General features: G+C 42.1%; 1 protein-coding gene across 4 annotated transcripts; it reads left to right on the top strand.

Moving 5' to 3' along the window:
• Positions 1-1,858: 1,858 nt before the first annotated feature.
• Positions 1,859-6,463, top strand: LOC113070335 (galactose-specific lectin nattectin-like). 4 transcript variants are annotated; one of them, XM_026243606.1, is made up of 10 exons: positions 1,861-1,942; positions 3,456-3,545; positions 3,700-3,729; positions 3,951-3,980; positions 4,219-4,248; positions 4,917-4,940; positions 5,032-5,114; positions 5,210-5,344; positions 5,656-5,767; positions 5,982-6,463. In XM_026243606.1, the coding sequence occupies exons 2-10, from the start codon at positions 3,488-3,490 to the stop codon at positions 6,077-6,079; spliced, it is 600 nt and encodes a 199-aa protein (XP_026099391.1). In that variant the 5' UTR covers positions 1,861-1,942; positions 3,456-3,487; the 3' UTR covers positions 6,080-6,463. The 4 variants fall into 4 exon arrangements, with proteins under 4 accessions (XP_026099392.1, XP_026099393.1, XP_026099394.1 ...); XM_026243607.1 differs by lacking the exon at positions 3,951-3,980 and having other exon boundaries at positions 1,859-1,942; XM_026243608.1 differs by lacking the exon at positions 4,219-4,248 and having other exon boundaries at positions 1,859-1,942.
• The last annotated feature ends 13,688 nt before the right edge of the window (positions 6,464-20,151 follow it).

Below are 20,151 nucleotides of genomic sequence, written 5' to 3'. Positions count from 1 at the left end.
TGATATAAAAAAAAAGCCTTGTCTGAAAGTTTGAAGCAGTTGCCTATGCTGAAGTTTGAAAGTTTAGATATAAAAAAAACTAATCTTTTTGTATTCTATTTTCTTTTTATTTATTATACAATTATTTTTTTTAAAAAGTCCTCTAACGCTAGCTTGCTCTATTCAGTTTTTTTTTTTTCAGTTTTCTTTTTTCTATTTATTATATTATATTATATTATATTATATTATATTATATTATATTATATTAAAGCCCTTCCTACATGTACTGCGTTTAAGCTAACTTGACCTAGAAAGACATCTAACTCCGCAAAATCAGGATGTGTGAGACAACTGCATCAATTTGCTTTTCAACACCGTTTACTTTTTCAGTGTTTCTTCAGAGAGTTTGATGAGAGTTTGACTGGGTCATGTACAAACATTGATTCCACATTGCTCATGTTTGTGCATAATACATTGCTAAACCTAACTAGATGAGTCAATATTGCAAACAAACTTTGAAATTAGATAAAAAAAAAACATTGTGTGAAAGTTTGAAGCAGTTGCCAATGCTGAAGTTTGAAAGTTTAGATGTTGTTAGCATGATACTAGCATGATTTAACACATTATTTGCATGATTAGCACGTTTTGGCACGATTAGGAAGTTAACATGAATAACATGTTTCTAAAATTAACATATTGCTAGCATGTTTCTAGCATGATCAACATATTGTTAATCATGTTCCTAGCATAATTAATGTTTTGTTAGCATGTCATTAGCATATTTATAGCATGAATTAACACATTGCTAACATGTTGTTACCATAGATATGTATAGGTAGATTCCACATTCAACTGATCCAGACACTTATTCGTGTCCCCGTCTTGGGCATCTAACTCTACGTATCTATGGTTTTTAGCATGATTAACATGTTTGCTAGCATGACTTAGCATGTTGTCTTAGGATGATCATTAAGCTTTGCTAGTGATAGACAGCTTAAACACACTATAAGTCTTAATGTACAAAAGTGTCAACTCCCTTAATAGTTATAATCATCTGTTTAACGAAAATTGTTAACGAAAATTTCGACTAGTTAGAAAAAATAATTCCAACCTGAGTTTGGTTGTTGTAGATTGAGCTCTTGGAGGAGATACATTTTAAAATGTTATTTCAGATGAAAAAGCAGCATTTTAAATAGCAGATCCATAATTTGTGACCCTGGAGCACAAAACCTTAATTCTTAAGGGTATATTTGTAGCAATAGCTAAAAAAAAAAAACATTCAAAATTATAGATTTTTCTTTTATGCCAAAAATCATTAGGATATTAAGTAAAGATTATTGATTACATTACAGATTACTCATGTAACTTCATCTCAAATCTGTTACTATTACTGCTGCTATTGTTATCACGTAGTTGAACTCAATTTGCACATTACTGCACTATTTGTTTTTTTATTGTTAATACTGTACATTTCCATGTACAAATAGTCTATATTTCTATTTGTCACATTCTATATTCCTACTCTATACTCGCTTATATAGATATACATAGTCTAAATTTATATTTTCATAGTCTATAAATATTAAATATATAATTATTTTTATAATAATTAAAAATAGATAGACATAGTCTATATTCGTACTACTGCAGCATAGTTTTTTTTTTTTTTTTTTTATGTATAAAATAACCAAGTCAAGTAAATGATTGTATTGATTTTAGGTTATGTAACGTGTGGTGCTGAAATCTCATTTCTTATCATAACTCTCCTGGTTTTCCTGTGTGGGATTAGGTGTAAGATAAGGATTTGTTGTGGGTTTTGGAGACAGGAACCAATCAGACAGCAGTCTCCTCTGTGTATGAACCAAATAAAAAGAGGGGAGTCATGATCTGGTTTTGAAGAGTCAAGCATTTGTTGTTCTGCAGAGAGCTACAGAGTACTTGGACGTGACTAACTTCATAGAGGGTGAGATTTTTCAGCCGTTCAAAACTTTACACTTTACTGTTTCATAAAAGTGTGGCTTGAGTCAATGGATAATTTGAAATGCTTATATATATATATATATATATATATATATATATATATATATATCCTCTTCATAGTGACGCACAGGGCTCTTGTACAGCTGGCAATATTATTATTAATTATATATTATATATATTAGGGGTGTAACATTACGCGTATTCGTATTGAACCGTACGGTACGAGGCTTTCAGTTCGGTACGCGGTACGCATTATGTATGCCGAACGGTTCGTTGGACTAATTAATTATATTTGAAAAAAAAAGAGAAATATAATGATATGCGTTCAACAAGGTAGCCCAATAACCCAAACGACGTAACAGGCAACGCCCCTGACACCCCCGAAGAAGAAAAAAACACTTATATGTTTATGTTAGGCTACTCAGTCAGGCGCTCGCTCACTCAGTACGCGCTGAAGGCTCGTTGCAAAATGGCCAATGCGTTTAACAGACCAGAAATAGAAGATCCTCCAATAACCAACAGGTCTGGTGTTTGGGTGCACTTTGGATTCCCTGTAAGCTATAATGGTGATGCAAGAGAGTGGTGGATAAAAAAACAATGGTATGTCGCATATGCTACATGACAATAGGGTACACCAGCGGGAATACAAAAAAAAAAAACACCAGCGGGAATACTTGAAACATGTCAACTCATTTACGCCGACATCACCTTATTGTGTCAGTATATGGGAAAAGACGAAAAAAAGGAGAAACCATACACGCAACAAACTATCCCCGCAGCATTTAGACCGACATTTCCAACTGACTCAAACAGGGCAAAAGACATCACCGCGGCGATTGGTAGGCTACATTCACGTTACATTTACATTATAGCCGCAGATATGAGACCTTACTATTTACCATTCATTCTGTCATCACCATTATAGCTTAAAGGGAATCCAAAGTGCAACCAAACACCAGACCTATTGGTTATTGGAGGATCTTCTATTTCTGGTCTGTTAAATGCATTAGAAATTTTGCAACGAGCCTTCATCGCATACTGAGTGAGCGAGCGACTTAGGGGCCGTTGACATATCGCGCCTAAAAACGCTAAAAAGCTCTGCTACTAAATTTATTTCAAAATTGCAATCCATATACAACTATGATGAGCTGTTCCTTCATCTTGGCTGAGCTTTCAACGTTGTTACGGGAAAGGATGAAGCTGATTGGTTAGTTCTTGTCACATGACCCGCGGTGCGCTTGCGGCATTCTGAAAAGTTGAGATGTTTTTACATTTTGCTGTATCTAAAACGTACCGAACCGAACCGTGACATCAGTGTATCGTATCGAACCGAACCGTGAATTTTGTGAACCGTTACACCCCTAATATATATATATATATATATATCCTCTTCATTGTGACGCACAGGGCTCTTGTACAGCTGGCAATATTGGAATGTGGATATTGAGAACAGGTTAATAATGAATAAAAACTGTTCTGTCTTCATGTTTTGTCAGGTGTGCAGTAGAACTGGTTGATTTCAGGAACAATGGCAGTCTGGCCTCTTTGTCTGTCTTTCTTTCTGCTCTTTGCTCTGGATGCTTCAGGTAATTGTTGTGAAGTGTATGTGGCCCAGTTTTCTATTCGTGTGGTTAAGCTCAAATCCCACAGACTGTTAAATTTGGATTTAGACATAAAATTGTAATCTGATTATTAAAATTTTTAATACACACACATATAATTTTTCTTTGATTATTTCAGAGGCAACACCTCTTAATGGCACAAGCAATGGTAAGATGTTGATGCTGTCTTTTAGTGTGTTACATTTGTTCTGCTCTTTTGCTCTGGATGCTTCAGGTAATTGTTGTGAAGTGTATGTGGCACAGTTTTCTATTCATGTGGTTTACCTCAAATCCCACCGACTATTAGATTGGACTAAGACATAAAATTGTAATCTGATTATTAAAATGTTTAATATATATATATTTATTATTTGTCTTTTATTATTTCAGAGACAGCACTTCTTACTGGCATAAGCGATGGTGAGATATTTTAGCGTGTTACATTTGTTCTGCTCTTTTGCTCTGAGTGCTTCAGGAAATTGTTGTGAAGTATATGTGGCCCAGTTTTTAATTTGTTCAGTTTACCTCAAATCCCACAGACTGTTAGTTTGGACTTAGACATAAAATTGTAATCTGATTATTAAAATGTTTAATATATATATATATATATTATATATATATATATATATATATATTCTTTTTTCTTTTATTATTTCAGAGGCAGCACCTCTTAATTGCAGAAGCGATGGTGAGATATTTTAGTGTGTTACATTTGTTCTGTCTAGTTATAGTGTCAATAGCAGGGTCATCACTGGTGGGGTGAAAGGTGGTGATGATCATAGGGACCCACGGATGTGGACAGAGCTCAAACACCGAACTGAGTTCTCCATCTGCACCTGAGTGAACAAAAACATTAACATACAAACACAAAAAGAGGTGAAAAGCTTAATTCAGCATCAGTGCGCTGTGTTCTGTGCACACAGAGAGCCACGTCTCAGACCTTCAACACCAAATTGAGTTTTGCCTCTTCTTGCTCTTGAACGGACAAAAGCATAAAATATTATGTTGTACCTGTCTTGGCGGTCGGTTACCACTTAAGTGAATGTAAACAGTTGAGAAAGAATTTGGATGCATTGTGTTTTAAAGTGACTGCACCTAATTTAGCAGCTGCTGTCTATGTCCTTATTTTAATCCATGAAATCTAATGAGAGAAAATCTCTCACTGCCCTTCACTAAATTACTTTGTCCTTTTAACAAGAATTCAACTCTTTTTCATTTATACAGTGAAGACTATGCAATGCTATTTTTACATTTGATTATATGGTCTCTGTAATTGGACAATTACAAACTTAAACATTGTTTAATTTGTATCTTTGTTCTGTTTATTTCTTTGTGCTATTTACACATTTTAAACAGGGACCTGTACCCTGGTCAGACAAGGTGCGTGTACATACAATATCAATCTGATCTCAGTTTAATGAAAATACTAGAGGTTTAAGGCAGCAATAATACTAACTTATCTTTCTTACAGAAACCTGTGAAAGTGGATGGTCTGCATATAAAGGTAGATGCTTCCGCTTTTTTAACTTTCAGCGTTCCTGGATTGACGCAGAGGTATGAGATGCCATCTTATCATAGGGATTCCTTCATTTCTAAGTCTTGAAATTTTCAGTTAGTTAACAATAGTTTTTATGTCCTACTCTCTTTAGAAACAGTGTTTGGGCTACGATGGGAACCTGGCCTCTGTACACAGTTATGAGGAGTACACCTTCGTACAGTTCATGATTAAATATCAAACTCAAGAGGCAACTCCGTCCTGGATAGGAGGCTATGACGCTGTTTCAGTATGTTTGTTTTACATTTGTTTAGCGTACTTGTCAATTGCCATTCTTTTTCTTTTTCTTTTGTATATTGTAGTTGTTTTTGAGTTATGTCATAGAATAAAAAGTAAGATTAGGATACAGCTGATATGTTTAGCATGGTAGGTCTACTGGTTTCTATAGAGAAACACAAACATGTTTTTGATGCGTTAACATCATGAACTTGTGATCCAAATGGTTGGTGTGAACATGTTTTTTTATATTTACGAATATCAAATAATGCCATGTAGGTGTGTGATGGAAACGGAGTGTCCTTTATGGTGTTCTGTTCACAGGAGGGAACATGGCTCTGGAGTGATGGATCAAAACTGGACCAAGAGATATGGGCTCCTTCACAACCTGACAATAGCAATAGAAACGAGCACTGTCTTATGATGAACTATCAACGTGAGTGTTTTAAATTTTTATGAAATATCATCACTATTTATATCTTTGTTATTTTTATCCAATAACCAGCTGAATGTAGAACTGTATTTTAACTGCACCTAATGTTTATGAAATGGTAAAGGAATAGAATTGGCTGTATTACCTTAAGAATCATTACATTTGATCAGAATACTTATACTGTGACAATAATAGACTTTTTTCCTTCCTGCTATAGCCTCGAGCAACTGGAATGACAACCCCTGTCATGTTAAAAAGCCTTATGTGTGTGTGAAGAAATACACACCAGCATTTAAGTTTAATGTAAAATTGTGAATGTCTTATTGTCTTGCATTAAAGGAATAGTTGACCAAAAAATGACAATTTTGAAACATTGCTTACCCTCAGTCGATCCAAGATAAAGATTAGTTCTTCATCAGAACAGATCTGAAGAAATATAACTTTACATCATTTGCTTATTGATGGAGATCCTCTGCAGTGAATGGGTGCCATCAGAATGAAAGCTCAAACAGCTGATCATGAAGACATCACAATAGTCCACACGACTCCAGTCCATCAATTAATGTCTTGTGAAGTGAAAGGCTGCAAGTTTGTAATCAGTTTTACATTTTTTGGTCAATTGCTCCTTTAACTAATTCTCCCTAATTTCTTTACTAATGTGCAAGTAGAACTCAATAAATATCAAGCAGTTGCATTTAATTGTGTCTGTGGGTTTTTGTCTCATTCCACGTATCAGATGTGAATTTTCTGAATGAAATTCCTGAAGATTTTTGGTAAACTTTGGATCTACATAAATAAAATTCAGCATCAGAGGTGCTTTGCTTTTGTCATGCCATTGTGTTATTTGAGGAAATAAATAGAAAAATTTGCTAATCGAGTTGTTATAAAACAAACAGTAAAATAATTCAAAGAGGAGTGTGCCAAAGAAAGTTTTTTTTTTTAAAAAGTCTATTTCATGAAATTACAAAGCTTGTATAAGCAGAAGCAATACAAATACAAAATTCTTTATAGAGTAATCTGTGACGGTGATTGGTCCACATTAAGGAGATGCTTTCATTTTTTTAACGCCCCAAAACTGGCTGGTATGAGATGGCAGCTTCGAATGTTGTTCCCTTTCAGTCGGTCACGTTCGACGTTACAAATGGGATCTCGCCCGAGAGCCAAATCACCTTCGAGTGGTACAAAACGAGCCAATGGTACACAAAGTACCTTGGTCTGCGGAATTTGCATCGCGAGCTCCACCCCGCAGAGCGGGTATATAAGGAGCAATGCGAGCAACTCGCATTCAAGCTTTCGCTTCGTAGCCGAGCACATCGCTTGCTGCAATCACCGGAGTGTTTACAAGCAAGAGCTGGTGTTGGTGTGACGGCGCGATTTAGCGGTTCGTCTGGGTTTCCTGCGACAGCTCCCGCGTTTCCCTGAGGGCTTCAACACCTCTAAAAGAGACAAATTTCTCTCACAAAAGAGATACGGGCCGATTTGCGTCTTTTTAAAGATGTCATTTCGCCCGTGTGTTTCTGGGTGCGATCGATATATCGCTCCTCGTGACGGTCACAATCATTGTGTCACATGTCTGGGCTTCCAGCACGCTGAGACTGCGTTCGTGGATGGCTCATGTTCTCCTTGCGGGGACATGACCATCTCGGCGTTGAGATCGAGACTTGATTACCTTAAAAGGTATAGAGTCCCCTCTGCCACACCCCGTTCTAGAGTTCCCGGATGAGTTGGCTGGACCCTCTCAGGCTCCTGACATCTCATTCGGGGCTCGTGAAGAGGACCGTATGTTGATCGCCGCATCACAAGGCGGGCTTGAGTCCTTGGGAGATGAGGGTTCGGCTGCGTTGCCTCCCTCGGGAGTGCCAGCGTTGTCCGAGTCTGATCCCTAGCTGATGGCCGTGCTTTCCCGGGCAGCGGAGAGCATCGGGCTTGAGTGGAATCCTCCACCCTGTCCCGAGTGCTCGAGGCTGGATGATTAGTTCCTGGGGGCTGCTCATGCAGATCACCAGCACCCCCTTCTGGTTCCTTTCTTCCCGGAAGTGCACCAGGAAGTAACTAGTTCATGGAAGGCACCTTTAACTGCCTGAAACCGTTCTGGTTCTTCCTCCGCCTTCACTGCCCTCGATGGCGGGGCAGCCAAGGGGTATGCTGGGATTCCCCCGGTGGAGCGTTCTGTTGAGATGCAACTGTGTCCACAGAGTGCCTCCGCTTGGCGTGGTGGTCCCAAGCTGCCCTCCAAGGCCTGTAAGTTCTCATCCACGCTTGTGGCCAAGGCTTAGAGAGCTGCGGGCCAGGCCGCTTATGCCCTGCATGCCATGGCCTCCCTTCAGGTCTATAAGGCCAAGCTGCTCCGGCAGCTGCACGAGGGCGGTGCTGACCCAGGGGTTTTGCAGGAGGCGCGCACTGCTACCGACCTCACTCTCCGGGCGACGAAGGTCACTGCGCGCTCCTTGGGTCAGGTGATGTCCACTTTGGTGGCCCAGGAGCGCCACCTATGGCTGAACCTGGCAGACAGCACTGCGACAGACAGCCCTTTCTCCTTTAACTACAACAGCCCCCCCTCAACAGCAGTATAACATAGAGCTGGATGGCGGTGCGTACCAAACCAAGCCAATCCCGCCACTTGTGCAAGTTAGTGGTCACACTCTGCCTAAGGATGATGATGACTGGCCACCGCCACCACCCCCAGTAACAGACGTTTATCAGCCACCATCACTGGACCTTATGGCAGAGCTCATAACAGCACTGAGAGACATTAGGATGACACAACAGAAGGAGTCTCCCAGACATCCTGAGCCCCATCATTCAGTTATCGGGGTACAGACACCGGAGTATTGTGTACCCTACACCCCACAAAGATGTGAGTTGCTGCACGAAGAGCTGCAACCCTCTCACTACTATGAGACAGTGTAACGCGGGCCTAAACCCACAATCCCTACATTCACCAAAGGGGATCCGAGAGAGTTTGCCAGACTTAAGTTTGCTCTGGAGAACCTACTGCCTGTTGATGCTACAGAGCATTTTAAATACCAGATCCTGGTGGATCACCTGAAGTATGAGGAGGCACTTCTAATAGCGGACTCATATACAAACTCATTGCAGCCATACACTGACACAATGACAAGCCTAATTGAGCATTATGGACAGCCTCACCAGCTAGCTCTCAGGAAAATAGCTGATTTGATGGAGGCCCCCAATATTGCACGGGGCGACTCCAGTGAGTTTAAGCGATTCGCCCTGAAAGTGAGAGCACTCGTGGCGATGTTATACCAGCTTTGGGACACTGGAAAGACTGAGCTTCACTGTGGTTCACATGTGACACGGCTTATGTCTAAACTGCCACATGATATACGGGCCGAATTTAAGAGATTCCTGTACCCAATGCGTGTTACAATCCCAAGCCTATTGCACTTTTCTGACTGGCTTGACTACGAGCTGAAGATGCAGGAGACAGTGTATGAGCCTCTAACCAGTGAAAACAAGAGCAGAGCAAGACCCAGAACAGAGCGCCACTGTGACACTAAGAGTGGTAAGAATACCAACATCATGCACACCACAGACCAACCCGAGAAGCGCACTGACAGTAGAAAAGGCCTTATCTAGCACCAAGCAGCCAGAGAGGACAGCACACTGCCCTTACTGCTTGAACTCGCAACACTTCCTAGATAAGTGTGCAAACTTAGCACAGCTTACAGTGGAACAGATAACAGCGTGGATTAAGACCAACAAGATATGCTGGCGATGCGGTCGCACACACCAGGCTGCACAGTGCTACTTGAAAATGACATGTCACAAGTGTAAGGGGAGACACCTGCAAGCTTTGCATGAAGTGAATATAACACCTGCAGCTGAGGATACATCCTGCCTTATCAGCACAACTAATGAAGTTCTGTATGTGGACAGGTGGGCTGGATGCAGCCAAGTCCTACTGAAAGTGAGTAAAGTGCTGCTGCACAACGATGAACACACCTTGGAGACATGCCATCCTTGATGATGGATCGGAGCGGACCATTCTCCTCCCTGCAGCAGCGCAGAGTCTTAAGCTTACTGGTGAACCGGAAAATCTGATCCTCAGAACTGTTCAGCAAAATATCAGGGTTCTGCACGGCACTGCAGTGTCATTCTCCATTTTTCCAGTAGACCATCCAAAGAAGTCCTACAAGATACACAGAGCATTCACTACTGAACAACTGGGTCTGGCTGAACACACTTACTCAATGAAAGCACTTCAGAGGAAGCACAAACATGTAAGAGGTCTCCCTCTCCAGACGATTAACATACAGCAACCCCTGTTGTTAATTGGGTCAGATTATACCCACTTAATCACTCCAGTGGAGTCGGTGCGTGTGGGACCCCACGGGGGACCAGCCGCAGTGAAGACAAAGTTGGGCTGGACACTTCTGGGGCCGATCAGGTATAGCAAGCAGCAGGCAACATCACAAGTGTCTGCACATCTCCACCCTCTCACCCACTAACGAGCTTCTACAGAGTGTAGAGAGATTGTGGCAGCTGGATGTTCTGCCTTACAGGAGTGAAAAGCTTGTCACACGCTCCAGGCAGGATCAGGAAGCAGTCCGCCTGCTGGAGGCAAAGACCACACGAGTAAATGTTGTTGGAATTCAGCGCTACGCTACTCTCCTCCTCAGGGTGAAGAACATGCCACTGCTTCAGGCACCTAAGGAGGCTGTGCTAGCTAATCTCCGCAGTACAGAGAGGCGTCTGCGGCGAGACCCTCAAAGAGCAGCAGCATACTGTGCAGAGATTGGAAAGCTTGAAAATGCGGGCTATGCAGTTAAAGTGTCAGAAGAGGAGCTGAGCAAAGCAGCTGAGTCCTGATTCATCCCACATCACATGGTGAGCCATAACGGAAAGAACAGGATTGTGTTCAACTGTTCCTTCAAGTATAAGGGAAACAACCTCAATGAGCTGCTGTTGCCTGGGCCCACCTTAAGTTCCAGTCTACTGGGTGTACTGCTGCACTTCAGAGAGCATGCGATTGCTATCAGCAGTGATATCAAGGGCATGTTTCATCAGGTGAGGCTACTCCCAGAAAACAAGCCCTTGCTTCGTTGCCTATGGCGAGACCTTATACAGAGGAACCACCCAGCATCTACACGTGGCAAGTCTTTCCGTTTGGCACCACATGTAGCCCCTGCTGTGCAACTTATGCGCTGCAGAGACATGTGTTTGACCATAGTTAGCCAGGTGAAGATGTTCGAGTGTCGATAGAACGATCCTTTTATGTGGATAACTGTCTGCAAAGCCTCCCATTGGTTGAAGAAGCCCGTCACCCGGTCGACAAACTGACCTCAATGTTGGCAACAGGTGGATTTGAGTTACACCAATGGGCCAGTAACACCCCAGAGGTCATCAGCCATCTGCCAAAAGAAGTAAGATCTGAGAGCAGTGAGTTGTGGCTCAACGAGTCAGGTACTGACCCACAGGAGCTGGCCCTGGGACTCCGTTGGCTCTGCAATTCAGACACTTTAAGGTATAAATACCATATGCTGGACCAACATACACCCACCATGCGAAACATTTACAGAGTCCTGGCACGCCTGTTCGACCCTCTGGGATTTATAGTCCCTTTCACTACACGGGCCAAGGTCTTGGTGCAGCACTTGTGGGACAAACAGAGAGAATGGGATGACCCTTCACTGCCTGAAGATGTGCTGCAGCCATGGCTGATGTGGGAGGAAGAATTGCAGTATCTCTCCCAGATTCTACTGCCTCGCTGCTTTGTGAGCCCTAAGATGAACACTTCAAACCACCAAGACTAGAACTGTGTGCTGCCCTGACAGCTACACTGGTAGCTGCACTACTTCAAAGAGAGCTGACTGTGCACATCCGCAATGTTATATGTTGGACTGACTCCACAACAGTACTTACATGGCTTCAGTCTGACTCCTGTCGGTACAAAGTATTAGTGGGAACAAGAATAGCTGAAATCCAGGAGCTGACTGATGTCCGGGCCTGGAAATATGTGGATTCTGCCAACAACCCAGCTGATGACATAACGCGAGGAAAAACACTGCTGGAACTGGCTGGTAAGAACGGATGGAATCAGGGCCCTGCCTTCTTACAACAGTCGCCTGAAGTCTGGCCTACACAGCCAGCCACAGAGGTGACTGAGAATCCTGCTGAGCTGCGAAAACCTGTCTGCTGTCTCACTACAAGTATACAGACATTTCTGCTACCAAAAGCTGATCAGTTTTCCTCATTCAGAGCACCGATAGAAGCGGTTGCACAATCTAGCCCTGTGTCATCAGTGAGCCCAGTCAGTCTAACTGCTGATGACTACCAAGAAGCAGAGAGAGAAGTACTGAGACGAGCCCAGCAGGACAGCTTTGCTGAGGAGCTCAGTCTCTTGAGTACCGGTAAGCCAGTAGCTGCCACCAGTAGGCTGATCTCCCTAGCACCAGAGTATGACAAGGCCGTGAGACTCATCCGGGTTGGAGGAAGGCTCCGCTGCAGCGACCAGTTAGAACCAGATTCTATTCACCCAGTGGCCCTGGACCATCGGCATAAAGTGACCCAGCTCATCATTCAACACACACATATACTTTGAACCTTTATTTCAATAAAACACCTAAACGGAACATCTCGTCTGCATTCTAATCGATGCCTCCTGGTGGTCACAACCTTCCAAAGACCAGTCAAATTATACAGTCCTTAACAATAACCAAAACATACAATCACATGGGCACTGATATTTTCCCGACCTTTAATGCATTTTTTTAATTGCTTAGAAACAATGAACATAATCCCTATTTTTAATTTTTTGCTTGGTCTATTTTTGGAGTTTAAAAGTAGCTGTTTTATAAAAGACGTCTCAGGCAAATTTGATATAATGTGATGGGTTATCAAGGCATTGTCAAGGCAGCTGGTATCATAGTTTACATGACACTTTCTCCCATGGTAGAACCGTGGAGGTTGGTATCTTTATATACATATTAGTGCTGTCAAAATTAGCGCGTTAACGCATTCGATTAATTTGAAATATTTAACGCATAAAAAAAAAATAACGCAATTAACGCGGTTGCAGTTTTTTTTATTTCCGGTTGTGGCCTATGTGTGTTCAACGTGCAAAGAAATATGGATAAGACCAAGGAAGGACTTTTAGACGGAAAGTTTCAGTATAAAACTCTGCCGGATTACTCTTCAGTCTGCCACAAGAAACATTACTCTTCATTCAGTCTGCCACAAGAAACAGCAACATTAAAATCATGAACCCCAATGTCATTGTTTAAAATAACAAAAAAAAAACAATGACTGTTGTAACAGTGCGTAAATCAGACCTTTCTGTAACGCTAACGTTAATAAGCTTAAACGAAAATAACGAAATAATTGTATAGCGGAGTATTTTTTGTACACAGTCCCGCGAACTGTCAATCACTCCTGTACGCGTGCATCACTGTCCTCCTCGCAGCTGCAGCAACTTGCGCTCTCTCTCTTCATCAAGCTTTAAAACAAAAAGGGGACAAAAAGATCATATTGTCTTTGTGCATAGGCTATAGATTAATTAAATAAATGAATATCTAAATTTGTGCCTAGCCGTCTACGGTATTTTTTTAGAACTTAGAAAAAAGATGCTGCATCCAATGAGCAGCCAGCGGGGGCTCGCTGCAGGACGACTCAACCTCCGCGGACAGTTTTTAATGTTTATCAGACAATAAATACTCAAGATTTTGCTTTAGTATAACTTCCGGGACAATTAGGGCCAGATTCGGGAGTTGGGACAACAGTTTAGATTTCGGGACTGTCCCGAATTTTTCGGGACGTCTGGTCACCCTTCCTGAAAGAGCTGCATTACTTCATTAGCTTGAGTCTGACCTGCAGTGATAGGATTAGAATTTGGTGAGGTGTCAGTCAGCGAATCACCTGATTCTGATCTTGTTCTTGCAGTATTCAGAGTCTGAAGCCAAGAGTTTCACACTCACACTCACACTCATAACCTTCTCCGGCCACGTTGAGTTGTTGACACTTAACAGTGGGAAAAGCGACACATGCGCTATTCACTTGTATAACTTAAGGGTGAATGGGTAATGTAGTTTCTGCTCTGGGTGGGATGAATTAGGAAGCTTGCATTGTGAAGGGCGCTCTGAAAATCGGCAGTGCAGGTAAACGATTAAAACCTCTATTAAAACAGATGTCCAAATGCTACAAGCACGTTCTGGGCGCACGGATAGGTGGCAGTACGCTCAAGAGCTATATTTGGAAGTGGCGGTACTGAGTACAGGTGCGTACCGGCCCACTTAAAGCACTGGCAATGACTATATTTTGGAATTTTTTTGCAGTCCACTTAGAATTCAACATGGAAATCATTTTTGTTTTTTATTGGCATTGATTGTTTTGAAATTCAAATGGTACTTACATGCCTGTGTTTTTATTTCTGTAATAAATATGGCTTTCAAGCCAACAGTTAATTTGGAGGATATTAATGGTTTATTGCAGGTATGTTGTTTACATGAGAAAATCTGTGTTACAAGTTAAACAAAAATTCCAATAAACAATAATGTTTTGAATTTAAATAGTTTCTTTGTCTTGAGTTTACATTAATTATTTACATTTTACATTTACATATCCAAAAAGTTTCAGTCTTTTAATTGCGATTAATCGCGATTAATTGCGATTAATTTTAAAAAAATTGTGCGATTAATTAGTTAATTTTTTTTAATCGATTGACAGCACTAATATATATATATATATATAGCTTTAAATTTAATTGTAAAAAGCTCCCTTTGCTCCAGTGTCCCGTTTTTCCTGGGAGTCACAATTCGTTGTCAAATAAACTTCAAGTTAGTGAAGGAAGAAGCACACTCTCTCACGCACACTCCACTTCTTCAGTTCTCATATACAGCACACGATCAGTTCTCAGTGCTCAAACACACACACAGCAGTCCAAATGTCTTTCGTGTAGAATATCTCACATAAATACAGTTATGGATTAAGTGAAAATGAACAGGTGGGTGAAAACTGAACGTGTCAGTATTAGATGTATGCCTTTAATCTTAAAGGGACAGCATTTCTAATTAAGTAGCCTATCCGTGTCATTATAATGCTAAACAACAAAAGATGTTAAATAAATATTTTAAGTAAACCTACTGTATCTGAAAAAAGGAATTTAATATGTATCTCTTTCTTATGTCTTATTGTCTTATTCTGTATCTTTAAAAAAATATATAAATTATATATATTAAATATATTATACATGAACAACTATTATTTTTAAAAGTTATAACTATTATTTTCACTACTGTTAAAACGGACTATCAAGCATTTTTGTCTCAAGATAAAGATTAAAACTAAATCAGAAATCCCTATCAAAATGAACATTGCTTTGCTCCATATGAGGACATTTTACAGACCCATATATGGTGCATCTGCAGAAATGCCTCCTTTTCTGCTGATTATTAAACTTGTTCTCTGTGTCACAGTGCATGTTTGCCATGCTAACAAGGGCTGTTCTCAAACATTTTAAGGGTCAGTGATTCAAATCAAGAAAAAGGGAACCACATGTGACGATCGTGCACCATAGAAACACGAGGAGAGGGAGAGATCCAATTGCAGGTATACTTTATTAACAAAAACAATCCAAGGAGACAAACAAAACAAAAGAGGGAACCGGATGGAACGGACAGGGAACTCGGAGGATGAGAAGGCAAGGGTAAGTCTCAGGAAACGAGAACATTAGTACACGAAGGTTAAGGACTCCATACAAACAACAGGTAAAGACAGGTATTTATAAGGAGACTAATGACAATAGATTTCCTGTACCTGTGCGATTAACTGGAGTGCAATTACTGTGAAGACAGGACCAGACTAGAGGAATTATAGTGCCTATGGTGAAGTGCCTAAGGAGAAGTGAGCTCACTAGTGGACACCCAGGAAAACAGAGACTGACAGCATGACATTACCCCCTCCCCTACGGAGCAGCTGCCAGATGCTCCACCTGCAACCCAGGGAAACCCAACAGATAAAGAAGCTAGGAGGGAGGTGGAGTGGTGGAGGACTAGGGGGAGGGACAGAGGGCCAGAAAACATAGTACACAGAGACAGGAGAACCAGGTAGAATGGGGAAACGGAGACAACACACCCAGATAGAATGGGGAAACAGAGAAAAAACAACCAGGTAAAATGGGGAGACAAAGACAAGACAACCAGGTAAAATGGAAAGACAGAGACAAGAGAAGTGTAACACAAAACAAGGAGTCCAGGAGGGTGGTGGACCGGCGGAGGATCGGGGGAGGGACGGAGGGCCAGGTCCAAAGAAGGAAACAGACAGACAAACAAAAGAAAACAAAAACATAGGTCCATGAAGGACATCACGTGATGCCCACCCGGGCGGAGCAGAGGACCACCACAACCATGTGGTCAAGACAGAAGCCCCCCAGGGCGGAGCAGACAACCACCACATCTTTGTGGTCGAGGCCGGAGTCCCCCAGGGTGGAGCAGAAGACCACCACGTCCTTGGGGTTGAGGCCGGAGTCCCCCAGGGCGGAGCAGAAGACCACCACATATGTGTGGCCAGACCAACGGGAGGACGAAACTCTGGTAATCCTATGGTGTTTCTACGGGATTCCAGAAGATCGGTGCTGACTTGACTCTGCTCATGTAGATTATTGGTGACTTGCATTTGTTCCTGAAGATCCCCGGTGACTTGACTCAGTCCTTGAAGATCCCGGTGACTTGACTCAGTCCTTGAAGATCACCAGTGACTTGACTCAGTTCTTGAGGATCACCAGTGACTTGACTCTGTCCTTAAAGATCACCAAGTGACTTGACTCTGTCCTTGAAGATCACCAGTGACTTGACTCTGAAAGGTCAATGGTGACTAGCCTTGTCTCTGGAAAGTCCATGGTAGGTAATCCTGACTCTGGAAGGTCAAAGGTGACTAACCCTGACTCTGGAAGGTCAATAGTGACTAACCCTGACTCTGGAGGGTCCACGGGCACCTGACTAGACTCTGGAGGTACAACTGGAACCTGACTTGATTCTGGGGAATTTACTGGAACGTGACTCGACTCTGGAAGGTCAACAGGAACTATCCCTGACTCTGGAGGGTCAACGGTAACTAACCCTGACTCTGGAAGGTCGACGGTGACTAACCTTGACTCTGGAGGGTCCATGAACACCTGACTCAACTCTGGAGGGTCAACCAGAAACTGACTCAACTCTGGAAAGTCAAGGGGCACCTGACTCGATTTTGGATGGTCAACAGAAGCCTGACTTCACTCTGGACAGTCAACTGGAATTTGACTCGACTCTGGAAGGTCAATAGGAATCTGACTCAACTCAGGAAAGCCCACTGTAACTGCCTTCCTCTGCAGTGGCTCCGGGCTGGCGGCCATCTTATGCAGTGGTGCTGGCTCTGGTCTTGGGAATCTCTAGGATTTTTGACAAACTGGAGAAATAATCCAAAAATGTCTCTGCTTTCATCTTTGGTGTTGGCGCTGAGCTGGCGGCCATGTTGCACTGTTGCGCTGGACTGGTGGCCACCTTGCGCTGTGGCGCTATTCTGGCGTCCATCTTGGGGAAATAATGCTGGCGTCTCATAATGGGGAAATGGCGGCTCCAAACCGAACCCCGGGTCAACGGGAGCCCACAGTGGAGATCGCTGCCGGACCTCCTCTCGACTGCTTGCTCCGGAGCGACCTCCCCTGGTCCCCCGGAACACAACTAGGCGAGTACCCTCATATTCATTCCTCTCCCGTTTGATGGCTGGGGAGGAAATTGGAACAGACATACCGCTGGATCTGTTTTGATGGAGTCCTTCTGTGACGATCATGCACCATAAAAACACGAGGAGAGGGAGAGATCCAATTGCAGGTATACTTTATTAACAAAAAGGGTAATCCAACACAAACAATCCAAGGAGACAAACAAAACAAAAGAGGGAACCGGATGGAACGGACAGGGAACTTGGAGGACGAGAAGGCAAGGTTAAGTCTCAGGAGACGAGAACATTAGTTCACGAAGGGTAAGGACTCCATACAAACAACAGGTAAAGACAGGTATTTATAAGGAGACTAATGACAATAGATTGCCTGCACCTGTGCGATCAACTGGAGTGCAATTACTGTGAAGACAGGACCAGACTAGAGGAATTATAGTGCCTATGGTGAAGTGCCTAAGGAGAGGTGAGCTCACTAGTGGACACCCAGGAAAACAGAGACTGACAGCGTGACACCACATCACTATTATGTACTGTAATCTGAGTAAGTACTAATACGTACTATTATCTTATTAATAGTTTTTATAATCAGACTGGCATTAATATCAGAACCTTGATGTCATTTTTCAAAACTCTAAATTCACTACTGATGATCAAAGTAAACTTTTTTCCAACCTTTAGAAAGAATTTTCTATCAGATACAATATGTAAAATAATGCATGACACAACAGTGGTTTCAAATATTCAGAGCTCGCTTTACTTATTTTTCTGGGGTGCAAATATGTGCCGCGTTCATGCACTTCATAAAAGTGCGAGGAGCAAGAGGTTGCAGAACAAACACTTGGTCCCCAATACCCGGAAATGAAAGTGGTGGCGGATGACTTTGGTGAGAGAGCTTGTGGGGTGGTCGGTCGTGTCGGGACTTTGCCCCTTCCTCTTTCTTCTCGAGGGGTCAGGAAGACTTTGGAGGCATCGGGTCCAACACAATCCTTGGCAAGGGACCCTGGCGTCTTGGGAGGGTAGCGTGCTTAGAGGGGCGAGCTCGCTGACACTGCTCCTTAGGGGGCACTGCCTGGGAGGTAGAAGGGGCAGGCTTGCTCTTATGCTGAGTCGGCACATTCCTGGGGTGACTCGAGGCAGAGGCTGAGCTGGAGCGTTTGAGCAGGAAGTGTTGCAAGGCCTTTCATGGCACACAGGGCCAAAACCGTGGCACTGTGGAGGTCGCAAAAGACAGGTGTGTCAGAACCAGACTCATCCAGGGAACGGAGGAGTTTTGCCTGGACAGCTGGAGAATGGCCTTGGTGTGCAGCGCTGAAGCAGCTTGGCCTGCAGATGAATAGGCTCTGCCAGCCATGGCGAAGGTCGTCCTGCAAGGATGAGCAGCCACAGCCACGTCCAGGGGCGGTATTCGCTCACAACCATTCTCCTGAAAGCCTTCGACTGAAGTGAGAGCTGCAGGAGAGGTAGTGCGTAGGAGTGCGCTGTGGGTAATGAGCCTGAACGACTCGTGAAAAAGATGGGACATACTGTACTCTAACAGACAGGCTACGACTTTTTTAGAGTAAAGAAAATGCTGTACTTTTTTCTTAGAGTGAACAGATTGATTTTTAAAAATTTTCATTAATACTGATTTTGCTCTGAGTGAACAGATTGTTTTTTTAAAGCTCTGATCAAAATTCTTTTTTTTTTTTTTGTCAATGAGGGTTTTTTTTCTTTTCAAAAGAAATGTAAAATGAAAAAAAATATATTAAAAAAAAGTAAAAGCGAAGAAAACCATTTAGATTTGGTCTATGCCCATGTAAGCCCAAGCCTGCTTTAGTTTTAGTTTTGTTTTAAGGCAACACATTCTCACTACCAAGTCATCACATATTGACGTGGTCAGGACCATTTGGTGTCACTTTTAGGGTGCTGTCACACATGTAGATCAATAGCTTTCTCCCGCAGCGAGGATTAAAGTTATTACAATGTTGCTTTTTATTCTTTGTGTGGTGTGTTTTCATACGGCAATGTTTCTAAACTGAACAAATTTGTCAGATTTGTCACGCTCAACGTACAAGTCACGCTCAAGTAAATTAATCTCTCATTGGTCAAAGTTTTTTATTTTTCAGAATTCCACTGCTGTCAAAGCTGTCATCTGTCAGTATGGAACTACAACAGCTTTGCCTGGCTTATTGTTTTTTTTTTTTTTTTTTTTTTGTAGATGTCGTTATATTGAGTTATCAGTTTGAGCAGGAGTCCAGGATTCATCGGGAAAACATTTTTAAAATGTACATACTAGGAAGAAGAGCAATAAGATGGCATTATGAAATGAAAAAGTTTACTTTGATTTTGAATGGTAACAATATGCTCACCCACAGACTTTCACATGGTTCGTTTTGAAGTATTAGCAAAAAAACAAAGCTAATGCTTTACCCATTATACATTGTGATTTGGCCTAGTTCGTTGGTCCGTAAGATCGGATAGCTTTCTCATTACAAACGAAACCGCTCAGAGTCAAGACCACCTCAGTAGTAGATATACATTTACATTTATTCATTTAGCAGATGCGACTTACAGATGAAGACAGTGGAAGCAATCAAAAACAACAAAAGAGCAATGATATATAAGTGCTATAACAAGTCTCAGTTAGGTTAAAACAGTACACGCAGCATGGGATTTTAAATAATATAATAAATAAAAAAGAAAACAGATAGAATAAAAAAAAGAATAGAACAAGC

The sequence above is a fragment of the Carassius auratus genome, unplaced genomic scaffold, assembly GCF_003368295.1.
Source record: "Carassius auratus strain Wakin unplaced genomic scaffold, ASM336829v1 scaf_tig00003761, whole genome shotgun sequence".
Lineage (NCBI taxonomy): Eukaryota > Metazoa > Chordata > Actinopteri > Cypriniformes > Cyprinidae > Carassius > Carassius auratus.
This window is presented reverse-complemented; position numbering and strand designations above follow the sequence as displayed.

Excerpts from the sequence above, each read along its gene's own strand:
- LOC113070335 (XM_026243606.1), top strand. The coding sequence starts at position 3,488 with ATGGCAGTCTGGCCTCTTTGTCTGTCTTTCTTTCTGCTCTTTGCTCTG. Across the intron at positions 5,345-5,655 it reads GAGGCTATGACGCTGTTTCA|GAGGGAACATGGCTCTGGAG; the intron begins GTATGTTTGTTT and ends TTCTGTTCACAG. Across the intron at positions 5,768-5,981 it reads TCTTATGATGAACTATCAAC|CCTCGAGCAACTGGAATGAC; the intron begins GTGAGTGTTTTA and ends TTCCTGCTATAG.